Below are 19,641 nucleotides of genomic sequence, written 5' to 3' on the forward strand. Positions count from 1 at the left end.
GTCTTACTCTGCAAAGCGGAGGGTCTGTTTACATCTCTTCCTAGCATGGTGCGCACACCACAGGGAGCTTGAGAAGTCAGATTGCCCCTTCTGTGTTGAGCTGGATTCGTGGACATTGCCCGGCTGAGCAGCCTTGAGGATAAAAGCACCGCCTGGTTTTCTTTGGCACCTGCAATCAGAGTCACTGAACTGGAGGAATGTAGCACTTGGGACAAAATCCTACCTTCCTCGGCTACTTCCCATGGCGCCTTAAATCACTACACCCGGCGCCTGAGGACAACAGCTTGTCTGCAATAAAGCTCTCACTTTACTGCCAGCTTGGACTCCCCTCAAGTCTCTTTCCCTGCCAAAGATTAAGCGTCTACCCTGCTGCTACCTTATGTTGCGAAGGCAGAGCTGAGCTTTCACAAACAGAAGGCGTCACTAAAGAGGAGACACCTGACACCCAGCCCAGGAAGAGCTCACAGCCTTCACAGAGAGAGACCACTGGCTCCCAAACAGGGCCTCAGCCTCCAAACTAAACCGCCTTGTGCTTTTACCAGTTCCATCAGGTCCTGGCCCCTTCAATGTCAGCCAGCAAAATTCCCCGGACTATTTTCTCATGAGAATTGCTTCATGAGCGTCTTTAGCCAATTCATCTGGGGGCAGATCCTCCGCTGATATAAGCTGCCATTGCTCCGTTGACTTCAATGGGACCATGATAAATTACACCGGCTGAGGAAGTGCCTCTTGGTTTTCGTTGGGGCTATACAGAGCTCCCACAGAAGCTCCAGTAGCAGGAGCTCTCAGATCCCGCTGCACTCCATACTGACCCTACCCTCCTTCATAATGCAAGCGGCCCCACTGAAGCTACGGGCATTAGTAATAGAATCGGCTTGGACCCACCATGCTGCTACGATTCTATGCTGCAGTAGCTATCACTGGATCAAGCTGGAATGACCAGCTGTAGCCGCCTAATCCCAGTTTCAAATTTGGCAGAAGTGTACATGTAGTGGACTCCAAGCATTTCAATGGCGAGTGTGAAAGGCCCTTTCCAAAGAGCCCCCCAGCAAATCTGGTCTTTAAAACATGCCAGGGCCCGGGGACTGCCTTTAAAAAAAATCCATGCTCCCTCGCTGCCTGTCCCCAGTGCTGGAATTGTCAGCACCATCTCAACAGGCCCTCCCAAAATCTCAGTGTACAAACCAAAATGCACGCTCGAGAAATTATAATGTGTTTGTGGGTCAGAAACCTGTGCGTGGCAGCCAGTTACGCGCTAGGCAGTGCTGTGTAGAAATGCATAACGTGGGTCAAATTTAAGTTGCTTTTTAAAGGTAGTTTATTCTATTTCCACAGCACATCTGGGAGTCTGCAGCAGGCTATCATTATAAATTCCTTGGAAAACACGACACGTCAGTCTTCCCAGCAGCCCTTCTAGTTATTTATGCCGGCACATACCATACAAGTCACTTGGCCAGCCTGACTAGTTCTGCCCAGACGGGCACCACTAACTGCAACATCCAAGCTGAGGTTAAGAAACAAATACACAGGGCAGGCAGAAACAAGAAAAAAGAGAGTGTGTAGCTACTTTGGAACTTTACAAGTAATATGTTACTGCAAATCCTTACTGCTTTATTGAGGGTTACCCATTACCAAGACCACTTAATACATTTACAGTAACTTATTACACCAGCAACATGTTATTGAGCAACGTCAATTTCAAAGCAACCCAGATGTAACTAGTATAAAAGTAACTGTTTCTAATTACAGTTACTGGGGGTCTCCCAACACAGCTATAATTAAAGGTACACCACAGGTTTAGTATAAGCCCAATATTTAGATTTTGTTAAATTGTTTTAAGAAATCTAATAGTAATAGAAATGTTTCCAGACCTTAAAAAATACAATGAAAACAGTTTTTTGCTGGGTTTTTGTCTGGGGGAAGGGAGAGATATTTAAACACGCCTGTACAATGTTGAGTCCTAAAGCACCTACATCAGTACTGTGTCAGTGCACCCATCTGTCTGATTAGCCATTCTGCACTCAACTCCATGATATCTGAGCACTTTGGCACGCCATTGGATTTTCCTTTGTTACATTTTCTGTTTAGTTCAATGAAACATTACTAACGTTCATCAGTGTTCCTAAGAACTTGTTTTACAAAACGTAGGGGGTAACTTCACCTGCCAGGGTTCCCGGTACTGTCAGGTCTCACTAATTCAGCTAATGTACCATTTAGAACAACCCCACCTCTTCTCTTTTTTGCCTGATTTTTGCACAGACTGGCTCAAGGAGGAGATATGCCAATGAAGACCTCCCTTTTTAAAGGGAAACGCACACCTCCCATACTAGCCTATTCATGACAAGTTCGAGTACAACCCTCAACGTTCAACATTTCCAATATTTGGTTTCCTTTTTGCGGTTTATGAGTAATGCTGTTTGTGTACTGGGCCCCGTCCTGCAAAGTGCCAATCACTGTGAACTACCTCCCTGTAAGAACTCACTGCTTTCAGTAAATCCATCCATTGCATCATACATAGGGTCCTTTAAGTTTTATACCTGTAACCAATGCTTACACTGTGTGGCCCTCTGTCTCCCACTCCTGGTGGGCACAGATAGAGGTTGAGGAACCTGCTACAGCTGTGGTTAAGAGAGCAGAGCCCTTTTAGCGCTGACAGCAGAACACGCAATATTTAAGACTCAGAAGTCCTTGGTTTGGATTCCCACTTAGGTTGTCAACCTGCACAGATGTGTCACGTTACACAGAAATCAATTCAACTGTTAACATTTTCTTATAACATGTTTTCTGTCGTTCGTGGTGTAGATTTGTTTTTAAGTTACCTATGTGTTTGTATAACACGTAGCTCAATGGGACCTCTGTTGTAACTGTGGTCTTTAAGCACAACCGTAATACAAATAATAATAAGCAGGCAAACGCCCACATTAAAGGGATACCATTCATCCAAAATCAAGTAATTTTAAGAGCAGACTGTGTTTCCAACCTAACTCCCCTTGCCAAGTTTTGTGGTTGCACAATTTCTGTTTCTTGTGTTTTCTGTCCCTTACTGCCATGTGTGGGAGGCATGGATCAGCGTTCACGTCGCGCACCGTGTCAGTACCTGGCCTGGGCCAGGGAAGCTAATGATCTAACCAGCAGACCAAATTCAATGATGAATCCCGGTCATGTGCCACCTGAGGCATACTGCGTATACACTAAGAAGACAACGACTGCCATGTGTGAAAACCCAAAACAAATGACAGGGGAGAGCAACTATTCAGGAGAAAGAGCAACACTGACTAACTGAGAAAACAGACCGAAATATTGTTCTCTAAGTTCACAGTACTAGTAAACAACAGCATTTTGAGAAAAGTGTGATTTTCAAATTGACAATGTCTTTAAAATTATTTGCTATTTAAACTTTAGCTCTGTAATTTACAACAAACTGCCCAGCTAGGACAGATGCATTGATTTTTATTGTACATTTTGCAAAAGTGCCACTTAGCTTCTCTCCATTATTTACCAACGCATGTCTCATTCACTGTGTCGAAGAGGTAACGGTTAGATAAGGAACCACAAAACAAACAAAAAAACGAAAGCCAACCAACCACACACCACATTATCGGTCATGCCTTTCTATGTATTAACTCAAATCACTCTTGGTGCAAGAGTCTTCTGCTCTGCAGCACTTGTCATCTGAAGCCACTTTTGATTGAAACTGGCCTGCAAGCAACTTCCCATTCCCTGCCTTTAAAGGCATTTCCCAACACGCATCCTCTGGCTCTCTGCGGGGTGGAAGTGGTATATTTGTGCGCTGGCCCAACCCTGAGCACACTTGCAGATCCCTGAACCCAGAGAGGGTCATCCTACAGGTCGGAGCAGAACAGAAGCAGCCGAGACCCTTTCTGGGCAAGAAAGGGGAGGTCAGCACGGCAAGTGTCCGTTCCTCAGGTGGAACTTCAGTGCAGAGCCTGGCTCCTTGCAGTTAGAATGATGCTTCCGAAATTTTTTAGTGGCCACCTGTGCCAGGATCTCACCGAATTGTTCTTCCCACCCTGTCTTGAGACTCTCAATCCCACTGTGGTTTCTCTTTCCGTTTTTAAGACCCCCATGCCCATTAATCATCATTTGCTGTTCTGGATGCCTAGCTCACCTGTGCCTTCCCCTCAGCCCGTACAGAGACAGTGTGCTATGTGCCCCCTCTAGGCCCATCCCTAGAGGATGCGACTGTTACATCTATCAGCTAGAGAGCCTGGCTCTTTAGCTCAAGCTGCACAGACACTGGCTTTTAGCTCTGGTGATCCCCGGTTCAATCCCTGGCAACAGCCAAGATGGCAGCCACCACAGATGCACACTGCTTATATCAAGTGCCCTGCAGTTCTCGATCCCTGCATTATAACTTACACACAGCTCAGCTGATTGAGGCCCTAGTTTAAAGATAGCCCAAATTCAACCTACTGTGGCTCTGATGCAGTTTATAATGCACCTGTTCACCTGCTGCTCTTCACGTAGCTGTGTCTCAGAATCGATCATGCCCTTCTGGTTCCTTAAAAGAGCTGTTAGGACGAGAGGCCAGAGAGAGTCAAGTTTAATGAGGCCGGCCAAAAGAGAATTAGAAAAGCAACTAGCTAAAGACACAAAAGCTAACAGCAAAAAAAAAAAAAATTAAGTACATCAGAAGCTGGAAGCCTGCCAAACAATCTGTGGGGCCACTGGATGATCAAGGTGCTAACGGAGCACTCAAGAAAGATGAGGGCTTTGCAGAGAAGCTAAATGAATTCTTTGCATCTGTCTTCACCGAAGAGGATGAGGGGAAGATCCCACTCTTAAGCCGTTCTTTTCTCAGTGTCCCAGACTGAGGTGTCAATAGAGGATGTTTTGGAACAAACTGATAAATTAAATAGTAATAAGTCACCAGGACCAGATGGGATTCACCCAAGAGTTCTGAAAGAACTCAAATATGAAATTGCAGAACTACAAACTGTGGCATGTAACCTATTGCTTAAAGCAGCCTCTGTACCAGATGACTAGAGGATAGGTAATGCGATGCCGATTTTTACAAAAGGCTTCAGAGGCGATCCTGGAAATTGCAGGCCACTAAGCCTAATTTCAGTACCAGGCAAACTGGTTGAAACTATAGTAAAGGACAGAATTATCAGACACATAGATGAAAACGATTTGTTCGGGAAGAGTCAACACAGCTTTTGTAAAGGGAAATCATGCCTCACCAATCTATTAGAACTCTTTGTCAAGGTCAACAAGCATGTGGACAAGAGCGAGCCAGACGAAACAGTGTACTTGGACTTTCAGAGAGCCTTTGACAAAGTCCCTCACTAAAGGCTCTTAAGCAAACTAAGAAGTCATGGGATAAGAGGGAAGGCCCTTTCATAGAGCAGAAGTAGGTCAAAATATAGGAAACAAAGGGCAGGGAATAAATGGTCAGTTTTCAAAATGGAGAAAGAGAGGTAAATAGCGGAGTCACCCTAGCATCTGTACTGGGACCTGTGCTGTTCAACATATTCACAAATGATCTGAAATATGGTGTGAAGAGTAAGGAGGCAAAATTTGCAGAAAACTATCTTGAGTAATTTTGTGTCAAGTTCAAAGCTGACTGCGAAGAGTTACAAAGGGATCTCACAAAACTGGGTGATTGGTAACAAAATGGCAGAAGAAATTCAATGTTGATAAATGCAAAGTAATTCCCATTGGAAAAAATATACCCAACTATATTCAAAATGATGGTGACTAAATTAGCTGTTACCACTCAAGAAAGAGATCTTGGAGTCATCATGGATAACTCTCTAAAACATCTGCTCAATGTGCAGTGACAGTCAAAAAAGCGAACAGAATGTTAGGAACCATTAGGAAATGGATAAGACAGAAAATATCATATTGCCCCTATATAAACCCCTGGTACACCCACGTGTTGAATACGGCATGCAGTTCTGGTCGCCTCATCTCAAAAACGGTATATTAGAAGTGGAAAAGGTACCGAGATGGGCAACAAAAATGATGAGGGGGATGGAACAGCTTCCATAGGAGAAGAGGTTAAAAAGTCTGGGACTCTTCAACTTGGAAAAGAGACGACTAAGGGGGGGTATGATCGAGGTCTATAAAACCATGAACGGTGTGGAGCAAGAGATTAGGGAAATGTTATTTACCCCTTCACATAACATGAGAACTCGGGGTCACCCGATGAAATTCACAGGCAGCAGATTTAAAAGAAACAAAAGTCTTCTTCATACAATGCACAGTCAATCTGTGGAACTCATTGCCAGGGGATGTTGTGAAGGACGAAAGTATAACAGGGTTCAAACAAGAATTAGATACCCTCATGCAGGATAGGACCAGCAATGGCTATTAGCCAAGATGGCCAGGGACACAACCCCATGCTTCAGTTGTTCCTAAACCTCCAATGGCCAGAAGCAGAGACTGGACGACATGGAATGGATCACTCCAAATTGCCCTGTTCTGTCCATTCCCTCTGGGGCACCTGGCATTGGCCACTGTCGGAAGACAGGATACTGAGCTAGATGGACCTTTGGTCTGACCCAATGTGGCCATTCTTATGTTCTTAAGCGATCAGTAAATTCCATCTGGTAGCTAGCACGCAGTCACAGCAAGATACACTAAGTGTCAGTCCAATTTCCAGTATCAACATCATAGGAACCACCATCAAACAACTGACAATAACTGAGATCCTTAGTGCTACTGCAACAGAGGGAGAGAGGACTGAATAGTCAAGTGGTCTGAATGATCCTCCCACTGAGGGGGGTGGTAGTCCGATTGGATGGGCACAGAGAGCAGAAGCTTGGACCCCATTTCCTGTGTTAGACCTGTTCTATGAGCAAAGAGGGCTTCAGTCACCACAAATGTCAATGTGGCACACTCCAAGGGGACTATACTGACACACACATAGGTAACTTAAAAAAAAAATCACCACCATCAATGACAGAAAACATGTTATAAGAAAACGTTAACAGCTTAACAGATTATATGTAACATGACAACCTGTGTGGGTTGCCAACCCAAGTGGAGAACAACCCAAGGACTTCTGAGTCTTAAATACTGCGTTTTCTACTGTCAGCACTAAAAGGCCTCTGTTCTTTTAACCACAGCTGTAGCAGACTCATCAACCTCTATATGGGGCCAGGGAGATGGGACCTACCACAGCCCAGCAGGTAATTTGCAATTAGAGCATGGAATTCTTCGGTAAGGAGGAGAAGTCAGAATGTCTGATGCCTTTGCATTATTCAAAGACACGCACAAACCTTCTGTCCTTTCCCTTGTTCCCCAGCACAGTCTATTTCAGCCTCCACTGTTCTAGAATATTGTTTTCCCACTTCCCACCACTCCTCCTTTGTGCTAATGTGTGATCTGAATATACTAAAACCAAAGAAAAGGAGAATGATCTTTAGGGGCCAGGATAGACCTTTCGAAGACTACATCTCCTCTCACTTCCCCATATTTAACGAGCATAAAGCAGTGCTAATTATCTACCAGATCCCGAAGGAATTAGGTGAATGGTGACATGCTAAGAAAATATTTTGACCTCTGATCTCATTACTCAGGTCCCATGTAAGTCATTCTCCTAGCTACTCTTCTTTCCATGTGTTGGGTAACACTAATTAATATCAACAGCTAATCAAAGTGCAGCTCGGGATGTGCCAGTATAATTATATACATATATATATATACACACACACACATACACTCCATTATAATTCAACTTAACAAGGCCCAGGACCACAGTTTCTATAATAACACTGGGGCAAAAACAACCAATCAAGAGATTGAATAAAGGAGGAAGGACACAAGGTCAGCACAGGATGGAATTGCTTTTTGTCATTGAAGAAATGCTAGAAGGTAGCAAACCCTCAATGGTGTAAGCAGGCATAACTCCATTGACTCCCACTGATTTAGGCCAGCTGAGGATCTGGCCATCATAGTCCTTACTGAACCTTTCTTTACTACTGCAGAAATACAGTGCATGCTGTATACAGACCTTGTGTCCTGAAACAAAAGGACTTGACAAGATAGTGGCCCAAAGGGAAAGGCTGGCTTTCTGCAAACAGGAGGGCCTTGTCAGGAGGGAATCTGGAAGGGTTCCAGGGGAAATGAAAATGTAACTGGGAGGGGGAAAAAAGACGATGACTTCATAACTTATTTTACAGACAATTCTGAGGCCTGCCAGCATTTAAAGGAACCTAGACAATTCTTTCTCAGCTCTTAAGCCAGGCCGAAGAGTCTGTATAAATACCAGAGAAATACTTACTTGAAAACCTAACTGCAGTCGTTTGACTGGCAACCGCACCTAGGGAGCTCTGGGAGACACAGGAGTAATTACCCTCTGCGCCAGTCCTTTCAGGATATTTACTCTCCTTAGCAGCAGTCGGGGACGATATGAAGAGTGATCCATTTGGAAGCACGAGAAGGTGCTCCTGCTCCACTAATGGGAACCCATTCTTCTTCCATGTGATATTGATCAACTGCTCGACAGAGGCCAGGTTACAGTCCAGCACCACGGCTTGGCTCGGGTCTAATGTCACCTTTGCAGAGGCAGCACTGCAGCTCAGCTCCAGAGAATCCCCCTGCACCAGCTTCCCTGCAAGGCAAAGACATTTGGGTTGTGTCCTGATTTATACAAACAGACGTCCCGGCACTTTGCGATTCACGTGATCGGACATAAACACACAAACTTCAGCCCTGCCAGGGTCTGGCATCTGACGTGTCACCCACAAGTGGCAGCGCCCATCGGGCATCTCTCTCCTGCACAGCTGGGCTCCGGGAATGACCTGCAGCGTCTCCTCTGGGCTACGGTGCCAGCTCTGCAGACAGCCTCCCTACCTCCTGTGTTTCTACACCGCTGCTGGATCCAAGCGGGGAAGGTGTAGTCAGACGCTGCAGAGATGGCAGTAACAGCAGCATCGGGCACAAAAGACAGTGGGGAGCCAGCAACAGCCTCTGGCTCTCACACCTGCCTTCCAGACATCCCCACCCACACACCCCAGCTACTCCCACCGCACAGCACCCACCCATCCCAGACACCCCAGCACCGCCCACTTACCCCCCGACTCCCTCCAGCATCGTCCCAGCTATTCCTACACTGCCAGACACCCACTTACCTACCCAAGCGACAGTTGTCCAGTTCCTTGCAGCTCCCTGTCCAATCCCTCGCCCCCACTAGGGGCAGGGCGCAGAACCTGATATTTATGGCTATGGGCCAAGTATGTAAATTAGCCAAGACATTTGCATGAAGTGTCACACACAGAGCTGCAGAAAACGTGGCAGTTATGCCCTTAGCATCCGCAGGCACAAGTCTCTCTGAAGCCAGCTTACCCCAGGGGCAGAATTCGGCTCAACACGGGTAGGAATCTGCTTCCTACCAAACTTAATGACTGTTCTTCGCCTAGGATGTGTAAACACACAGGAAAAGTCCTACAAAATTAAAGAAAATAAGAGCTTTCCTATGGGCTTTAACTACCTTATAAGATGTAATAGAGAATTATCTCCCTGCAATAGCATTCTTTATGATGGCTAAAAGCCTATCGAAATTCTTTTGTGTTCTTAGATCCTTTAATTTTGTAGTGTAATTTTATAGTGTAATCCTATTGATTTCACCCTTACTAAGTTCTTCTTTTCCATAAAGAAGGGAGTCTTCTGCTGAGAATACCCAGTCACCCTGTTTAACCTGGATGCACATGGGGAGAGAGGCCATTTTCCGGTAGTCTACTTCTGTGGGAATTCTGCACCATTGCGCAATGCAGAATTTTGCAGAAATTAATGTTTTTGCACATCATTTCCTTTCCCCCACCCCCAGAAATGGGCTGCAGTGCTGCTGGCCGCCAGAAGGGGTCGCTGGACCCAGCAGAGCCCAACTTGTGCACAGAAGACACTGCCTGGGGGAGAGGGAGGAGAGAGTAGAAATTTCCTAGCAGCTACAGTTTCCTGCAGGCCCTGAGGAAAGGAGACAGCATGCAGGAAACTCCACACAAGCCTGGGACCCAGCAACAGGCTGTTTCTCCTTCTGGATCCCTGGGCGGTAGGGGGATGGGTGTCTGGGCTGGGGGGGCCACAGCCTGACTCTGGAGGGGAGGGGTGCGGGTATCTGGGCTGGGGGGCCCCCACGACTGGGCTCGGGGAGAGGGGGTTCGGGTGTATTGGCTGGGGGGCCCCACAGCTGGACTCGTGGGGAAGGGTTGTGGGTGTCTGGCCTCCCAGCTGGGCTTTTGGGAAGGGGACAGGAGGCAAAGAAACTAGAACTGGGTTGTCATAAGGGTTTCTTTAACTCTACTCCTGGGGGAATCTGCGTGAGTCTGTATTGTAACAGACATATTTAATGAGAGGTATTTTGAAATAAATTACCAAAATAATTGAAACTGGTGTAATTATGTAGTGTTATTTTGACAAATAAAATCTGCAGAATTTTGCAAAATTTTAAAATATTGTGTGCAGAATTTTTATTGTTTTGGTGCAGAATTTTTAATTTTTTGGCACAGAATTCTCCCAGGACTAGGTAGTCATAAGCCAAGTCCTAACTTCATGGGTGTTCAGAGCCCCCTGTATAAGTAAGCACAAGACCGGAAGTTCAGATCCAGATTTGGATCCAAATGTAAATTGCCACAAAGTTCAGAAACAGGGGGTCAGACCTGGGGATCTGATTCAGGCTTGTCACAATTTCTAACAGACTGGGTATTTTACATGTTTGCATTCAAAACTCCATCTCTGTGGGCTGACTGGTAAAAAACAAAGAGCAAAGCACTACAGAAGAGCCAAACCCCAACTAACATGGACAGGAACAGAATCAGACCTCGATAGCTAGACATGAGCAGTGCAGCCTTCAGCTGACAACCAAATCTGGGTTACAAAAAGATTCACCCAGAGAGATCTCACAGTAACAAGATCATGAACAAGGGCTAATTAGCAACGAATCACGAGAGAAACACAGCAAGGGCCAAGAGGGGAGGAAAAAATGAAAAACTGGGAATACCCATTAAAGCAGGTGTTGGATAGCTGATAACACAAGGCTTATGGTTTATCATAAGGTAAACGAACAAGTCAAAAAAGAACAAGCGACAGAAAAATGGCCAAAATATCCATCCCACTGTCTTAGCACTCTAACCCCATGATGATCTATGCAAACAGTTCCTAAAACTCTACATCAAGTGCTGTTTGTCCACTCTCAGTCAAAAGGAAGGATGTTACAGCTACAAACTACTGGACACTGAGAAGACTGCATCATGTCTTACCAAGCTTATGGCAGCCTGCTTGCCGCAGCGAGGTCCTCGATCAGTTACCAGCGGTGAGAAAGTTAAATTGAACAGGTCTTGGTCTGGAACGTTTCCAAACCAACACAAACAATCCCACTTGCAATCGAGTTCCACCTCTAGCAACAATGCCTCGGCATTTCCTAAAGAACATTGTCATTAATAAAATGCATTTGCTATTGCAGGTCTCCAGAGACACTAAGTCAATGTTAGCTGGCAACACTGCTTCCACACGCCAGCAATCTCCACTGTGCTAGAAACATCACATCCACTCTCTTCATGGCTCCCCTCCAAATTATTTTGTCACTGCTCCAATCGAAAATGTTTCCTGCCTCTATAACGAGTTTATCAACACTGGATATGAACCACATGGCTCCCTGCCTGTCCCCTATCACAGAAAGCTACAGATTAATTTTATAGGAATTCAAACACCTTATTAAACCTTCTATTACCTACTGCTGATAAAAGGGCTGCATGTTAAAAGCGCGCACTTTAAGCACGCAATTAGGGGCAACGACACGCAAAATTACACATGCAGGGTAATGGAATTGTTTCTAGGCATCGGAAGCTCCAGGTGCAACTGAAAAGAAGGAATTTGCACGGCCCAAGTGCCCGGTTAATTTAGTGACCCCCTGCTGTGCAGAAAACCTGTCATCTTGCAGCTAGCTCAGGGATAAGCAGTTGTGCTCACAGAGGCCCGCTGATCCACGGTCTCAGCTCAGAGTCACAGACGTACATGTTCTCCTACAGATTATAAAGGCGCCTTCCCCCCCTTCATCCAAGCAATGGCCTTCTGTAGCCAAGAAGAAAACTAACAGCAGGTTAAAAAGTTCTGATGATAAAGAAACTAATTTTCATCCAAGCTGAATATAAATTTCCCCACCCCCCATGACCTCGTTAGTTCTTCAGACCTGGAGTAGAGCCCTGCCCATGCCTCAGTTTATCTTCCGTGTTGCATCAAACCAACCACCACAGCTGGTGTTTTCACAGTGCTGCTCTCCTTCGGGGCATAGCTATCTTATTACCGGATGCGCATCCAATGAAGTGAGCTGTAGCTCACTAAAGCTTATGCTCAAATAAATTGGTTAGTCGCTAAGGTGCCACAAGTACTCCTTTTCTTTTTGCGAACACAGACTAACACGGCTGTTACTCTGTAAGCTGATAGGAGAGAGCTCTCCCATCGGCGTAGTTAACTCCCTGAGAAGCAGTAGCTAAGTTGACAGGAGAAGCTCTCCTGCCGACATAGCACTGTCTACACGGGGGGGTTAGGTTGGTATAACTATGTCACCCACGGCTGTGGCTTTTTCACCCATGCCCCGGAATGTGTAGTGTAGTGTAGACCAGACCTAAGTCTCTCTGTGTCTCAGTTCCCCAGATATACAATGGGGATAACAATACCTATCTAGATGACAATTGCCAACTTTCCACAAGTATCGTTAGGCTAAATACATGAAAAATTGCCAGGTGCTCAGATATTAGGGTGGTGGGGGCTATAAAAGCACCTTAGATAGGCAGGTATTTTTGCGGCTGACTTTTTAAACATTGGAGTTTATAATTTTGTAGCACACATGTCTACATTTGCCAAGCCCATATCTGGATTCAAGCTTCCACAAAGCTCCAATGGCTCTCTCCACCCCAAGAGTCTGAGCCAGGACCAGTGCTATTTCAAATACAATGGGAATTCAAAAAAAAATTTCTAAAATTAAAATTTCAACATTTTTGTTTCATTTCAGTGGAGGGAAAAAAGTCGCCTTTCTCTCTTCTTTTTTTAAACTTTCTCCCTGTGAGAGGAAGGGTTCCCCCTCTCCACATCATAATGAAGAAAAGACATTTTTCAAACATTTTGAAAACACTTTTGAAAAATATCATTTAGAAAATTTTCATTGGAAAATGAAAAATTTCTCAGAAAATTTAGAACAAAACAAATTTTTCACAATGTACATTTGCTTTTTCCCCTCCCCCAACTAGCTCATTTAATTGTCAAAGCAACAGCCTAGGAGTTAACCTGTCCATACTGCCATTATCAAGCTTCTGAGCCATCCAGTCCCTCGACATAAGGACAAGATTTTACATTCAGCACCTTTCCAGCCCATCCAGACGTGTTACAGCTGTAGGTAATCATGCACATACCTCTCAGACATGCATGGAATGGGAAGGAGAAGGGGCACATTGTCCCTGGAAGGAGAACAGTAGAAACCCTCTCCAAGATTGAAAAGTCTGTGTTTCTGACCCGTGCAATTTAATTATCATTACCAGCAAGTGCGGCGCACAAGTGCAGGTGCATGTCCCAGCACTGTGACGGGGGAGATAAGTTCAAACCTGCCCATAAGCATGTGTCATTCTGAGGACCAGCACTCACTCAGCAGATCACCATCGGTCTCACTGGCCTAAGCTAGCAGCACTAGAGGTCAGAATTTCACAAGCATAAGTAGCCCTTGAACAAGTTCCCGCACGTAACTGGCATTAACAAGATACTTCCTCCAGCGCTGAGTAAGCAAAACATCTCGTTCCACCTCTTGGTTTCCCTTCAAACACAAGTATTGTAGCCACTCTGGAGCTGACTGTCAAAGGCATAAATGGGAGCCAGGTGCCCATCTATTGAGCTCCACGGGGAGGCACCTAAACCCCCTTTGAAATGCCTTTGATATCACCCCTGGAAGGAAGTCTCCCCCTCCCCAGTCCAGTAACATCCAAGATCCTCAGGGTCCCTTGCATAGTCCAACCTTGGATAGCACATCAGGGTGGCACAGAATATTGGCTCTTGTCCTGCATTCACAGCTTTGTGTTCTGCTGGTTAGTTAATGCTCTCGTCTCATACACAACTGGTAGAATTCATTGGGTCTGTGTTCTGATCCTGGTCGGGGAAACCCTGTTTCATGTCCTCCATGCTTTAGCCCAGTGGTGCCCAACCTTACTACTCAGGATGGAGGGCCACATAAACCTAAGCACAACCTTCCGAGGGCCAGATTCTACCTATATTTTAATAAGATTTAAAGTCACCTGTATTGATTTATATTTTAAGTTCAGCTTGTTTCGCGTGTGTTTCTATGTACAGTATTTCCCGATACGTCCTTGTGTCAACTAAAATGATGTAAACATGATGACAAACCGCTAATGAATCGGCCATTAGTATATTGTGTTGAAGCAGGCCGCGGGCCTTATGAAATGCTCTGGTGGGCCGTGTACAGCCCACAGGCCATAGCTTGGGCACCCCTGCATTAGCCCCAGCAGCTCAGGAGACAAAGGTGTCCCAACCTGCAGCATCAGCCTGGATATGCTAGGCACACCCCAACAACCCACAGAGGGAGAAAGCAATGCGGCAGCCCGTGCACTGTTCACCGCTCCCCTCCAGTGTTCAAACCCTGACAGAACACACAGCTGCTGGCCGACTACACATTTCACATGGACTTGCAGAGACCATGTGAAATTACCCAGCATGGCAGCCTACCTGCAGGCACTGTATTCTGCTACACGCAGAGCACAAATGCATCGCCCCCCCTGGGTGCTCACTGGGTTTCCAGTTCTTCCCAGGCTGAAATTTCTGTTGTGATGCTAATACATATGGGCAAGATGTGACAAAGCTGGAATTAGCAGGGGTGGGCACAAGCCATAAAGCGCTGATCTGACCTGACCCAAGGTTTGGAGGGTTGAATCCAGGGCTTCAGTTCAGACCGAACTCTAAAAAATGTCCCCCCGTCTCTCCTATCACTCACAAGTTTGCTCTGTAGGAGACAGGATCTTAACTCATGACAGAATGGTACAAATCACAGCTCTTGTGATTCTCTCCCTCCCTTTGGGCCCCTCTGTGCTGTCAGGTGGGGCAGAGTGGTTGCAGACTGGCGGTAAGTGTCCAGCTGAGAATTCATCCTGCACAGGGAGCTCTCAGCCGGTGTACACTGGTATAACAAGCACCCGTGCCACTTGTTCCCCCACATCCTTGCATACGGGGGCAAAGCAGAGGCTGGGAGCAGGGCTCCTAAACTCCACCAATTCTCAACTGGTATCCGGTCCTTTAGGGACTAGAGCTAGCTGGTGTAAATTAGAGCACTCCCTAGGCAGCTCTAAATTATACTTGGGTCTGGGCTGCGGGCGACTCAGGGAGCTATAACCAGTATCCTGAGTGGCTCTTGGCACAGGAGAGAGAGAGGCCAAGCCTCGAACATTGGTATAAATAACACTGCAGAAGGAAAGGTATTTTAGGCAAAGAGAAAAATATGCCCTGAGCAGGTTACCAAAAAGAGCACAATAGGAAAGTGACATAATCAATGCAGAAAGCTGGTTAACAAAGTATGCACGGCAGAGGAGAACTCATCAGTCAAACTAAGGACAGAAGACACATCTGGAGTGATGAATTACTTGCAAGAACACAAATCTGAGGAGATATATTATTCTCTGGCGGGACAACAAGGGGCTTTCTGAGACCCTTCAAAGAGCTCTCAGCCAATGACAGTTGTTCTTGTAGAACAGTTTATGTGTAGAATGTCATATGAACCTTAGTCAGCTTGTATTTATATAACATGTGAGGGGGAAGCCCTCAAAACAAAATACTGAGGCATGCAAGTTCAGAGCTGCTGCTACTCCCAGTTATTCCAAAATCCATTGCTACTTCTTATGGTAGGGGTCTGATTCTTTGCACTTCCTCAGAAATCCTAAGTATCTTAACAGCCTTATTTAATCCTCCATAAAGACTGATCTATGATGAACCTCGCAGGATGAGGTAGTGTGGTAGCGGTCTGAGCACTACATTGCAAGGCAGCAGATTCTAACCCTGCCTCTGATACCGACTTTCTCATCGCCCTAAGTCGCTTGACCTCTCTGCCTCAGTTTCCCTACTTGTAAAATGGAGATAACACTTATCTCCCTCACAGGAATGTAGTGAGAATTAATTAGTTAACAGCAGTAAAAGGCTTTGGGGGTGCCGGGGAAGCATCAGATAAAAAGCAGCCTATTTCAGTGCCCAACTCCCATTGCATTTCAGCGGGATTTGGGTGCCTGACTCCCTTAGCTACGCTTTGAAAACGCCACCATACGTCCTGCATACATTGACTATTATTACTGACATCGTAATATGGTCTCGCTACTAACAGCATGGTAAAGCGGCTAGTACAGAAATTCTCTTTGGTCTGGTTTTGGTACTTGGCTGACCCTCATTAGCATAGTCCCAGAGCACCTCAGCATCTTTAATGTATTTATCCAACACCCCTGGGAGGCAGGGCAGCGCTATCATCCCCATTGCACAGACGGAGACCTGGGGCACAGAGAGACTAAGTGACTTGCCCAAGGTCGCCCACAGAGCCTGTGGCAAAACAGGGAATTTAATTTGGTTCACAGGCTAGTGCTACTGGATCATGCTTTCTCCACACCTCTTTACAAGGCACCTTTTCATCTTTGAGCCTAATCACTCACTTTTTACTCTAAAGAGCAAATTTCCAAAGAACCACAATGGCACAGGAAAATTGGGCACAGAAAAGGCCCATTTGGTGCTAGCTAAAAATGTGTACACACCAAGCTGGTACCTTTGTGTGCAGCCATTACAACAGCCTGGGTCATGAATAGCCCATTTAGTGTATGACCATGATGAGTCTTAATTAGGAAAGGGAAGAATTTCTGCTCAGACACATGTGACAACTTGCCACGGCTTTGCACTAAACATAGCACTGGACAAATCAAATTCAGACCTGGCGCGAGCACATGCAGCTTCACTGATTTCCACATGACTGCTGTGATAAGTTAAGCGTGCAACTGCGGCTCTCTACTGTCACCTCATCCTCCCCCGGCTCCTGTTCGCCTGCTGTTGCGTATTATCAAAATCCTGGGTGGGGAGTTCTGTGGGGCAGGGACTTTGTGTTCGTTTGCACAGTGCCAGGCACAATGGGGCCCAGGTCCCTGACTGGGTGCGAGGCACGACCACAATAAAAATCATCATAATTTGGTCCTAGATATTCAAAGAATTGTACAAACATTAACGGACAGAGAGAAATATCTTACAGCCTCTGGAAATGTAGCAGGAGGGTGGTTCAAAACACCATACTACGTAAAGTACTTTCAAGGTAAAGGATCACAACAGAGGAAAAACAAATGTAAACAGGATTCTTAAATGCTGCAAACTATTTTCAATTTCCATTCATTGTCATGCACCGATAGAAAGAGATATGGCTCTGTTTAAACAAACACACACCCCTACCTACCTGCTGAAGTTAATTTGCTAATGAATCCAAACTGAAAAGAATTTACTAGCTAATAGAATGTGCTTGGCCAATATAACATAGAAACTATGGTTATTCCAGGACTATTTCTAATTAAGTGGACTCCTGGTCCAATAGTCATGAGGTCCCTTCAGATGTCAGCTGTCAAACGTTTTAACCACAGAGACCGCACTTATGAATTACATTTACTTCTGAATTTAGGACCTGCTGGTATAGCTTCCTCTTAGCTCTCACGGTAATTTCAAACGCAAACATGCAGCATGACATAAAATATTCTACTGGCCTGGATTTCTAAATCCAGCGCGGGGAATTTCAGAGAGAGCAACACGAAGTGGTACATACAAAACAGCTTTTTAGAGCAGAGGGTACTCCCACCTGCCTACCCATTATCTACAGACTGCCTCAGGGTAATCAAGAACACCTTGATAACTTCTTGAGAACAAAACAAGAAAGGGTGGGGGGAAAGGGTTTGGGGAAAAACATTCACTAGCTCAGATTTAGACGTACGTAACCGCTGAGGTGAGTCGATATTAAATTCCATTCACGCAAACGGGGCACTGTTCTATTCAGAACCAGACTGTAAATTGCTGCAGAACTTTCTAGATTGGATACTGTGCCTATACCAGCTGTGTGGGGGGATGTGCTTGAGACACACGGAAATACACAGTATGCATTTGAGACTGGAAGCAGGCCCTGGTGTCTTGTGTTAAAGTGTTAGATTTCCATCAAAACTAGCTTCTTTGAAACAGGCTCTGCAGGGCATTATTATATTAATCTATCTATTGCACTGATAACGGCTCGGCAGGTGGTGATCTGCTTCGTGCACAACATTAATCTAAGCAGAAACATGCTCATTTTCCTGTACCCCTCCTCCTCGTTCCACCTGCTTGTTCATTTCAATCACCTCTTAAATTCTGGGCCTGATCCAAAGCCCACTGAAGTCAGTGGAAAGATGCCCAGTGACTTAAATGGAATTCAATCAGCCCCTTTCGGATTAATGGGGCAGAGACTTTACTTTTCCCTACATGTTAGTACACAACCCAGAATAATGGGCCCTGATCCAGGCACTACAGGAATACACATGAATAATAAGAGAGTAGAAAGAGTATGAATCATTGACTCGCAGCAACTGGATGCTTTTACACCTTTCATATGTGTATGTGATGACATACAACCAAGAATACCATTAGACCCACACACGCTCAACTGGAGCTGAGCGGCTCAAGGCTTAAACTTGAGTAGGGGTAAAACTGATCCCCTTGCTTTCGTGGATTACAAAACTATAAATAATTCCGTCTGGTGCGAGCTAGCAATCCAGCCAAATTTGACAGATTCCTGACAGGCAACTGATGGGTCAGAAGCAGGGCTCGGAGAGTACGATTTTCACATGCAGGATACATGGTAACAGTCGGCCATGTGTCTGCTGGGAGCTTGCACTTTGTGTCTGGTAACAGAACTTGTCTCCTCACGTGTTGTGGTTCCTTTCCCCACCCCTCTGGAAATTTGCCTTTTAAAATAGAGAGGAGGAAAGACCTACCCAGGGACATACCAACGTGGTAACATTTCAGATATCAGAAGCAAATACGTCCTTGATCTCTGTTACACGGCCTGGGCAAACAAAAGGGTTACTGCTCAACAGGAGAGAAATGGCTTTGTTCAATGGAGAGAAGGGCTGTGCTTTTAATAAACATTTCCAATAACAGCTAGATTATGTATTTGTATTATTGGAATGCCTAGGAGCCCCAGCCATGGAGCCAGACTCCATTGTGTTAGGCACTGCATAAGCCCAGAACAGACAGATGGTCCCTGTCCCAAAGAACTTTCAATCTAAGCATCAGACAAGAAACAGGCAGACTGATTGGGGAGCTCCAGAGAACAATGAGACAGTATTAGTCAGCATGTGGACTCAACACACCAGCCTCCTGACGGTTGCCAAGTATTTTGTAGGCATCACAGAAGAGGGGCATTGTAATGAGGGATTTGAAGGACAAAGAGTTAAGTCTGCAGATGTGTACAGGGAACTTCTCCCAAGTGCGAGGGGCAGCAGGGGAGAAAGCACAAAGGGGCTTGTTTGAAAAGGTATCAAGCGAGCGAGGGAGGCATGGAGGAGTTGACATTTTGCTAGTGAAGGAGAGATGGTAGGTAGGGTGGAGATAGGTCATGAAAGGCCTTGAAAGTGAAAACAAGCAGCT

General features: G+C 45.6%; 1 protein-coding gene across 4 annotated transcripts in view; it reads right to left on the bottom strand.

Annotated features, from left to right (window-relative positions):
• IGDCC4 (immunoglobulin superfamily DCC subclass member 4) overlaps positions 1 to 19,641 on the bottom strand; it is a 189,319-nt gene that overhangs the window by 124,470 nt on the left and 45,208 nt on the right. For all 4 annotated transcript variants that reach the window (XM_043523564.1, XM_043523565.1, XM_027824935.3 and 1 more), the window contains exon 2: positions 8,252 to 8,581. In XM_043523564.1, the coding sequence (XP_043379499.1) occupies positions 8,252 to 8,581 (330 nt within the window). The remainder of the gene's footprint in view (positions 1 to 8,251; positions 8,582 to 19,641) is intronic.

Source organism: Chelonia mydas, chromosome 10 (genome assembly GCF_015237465.2).
Source record: "Chelonia mydas isolate rCheMyd1 chromosome 10, rCheMyd1.pri.v2, whole genome shotgun sequence".
Classification (NCBI taxonomy): Eukaryota; Metazoa; Chordata; order Testudines; family Cheloniidae; genus Chelonia; species Chelonia mydas.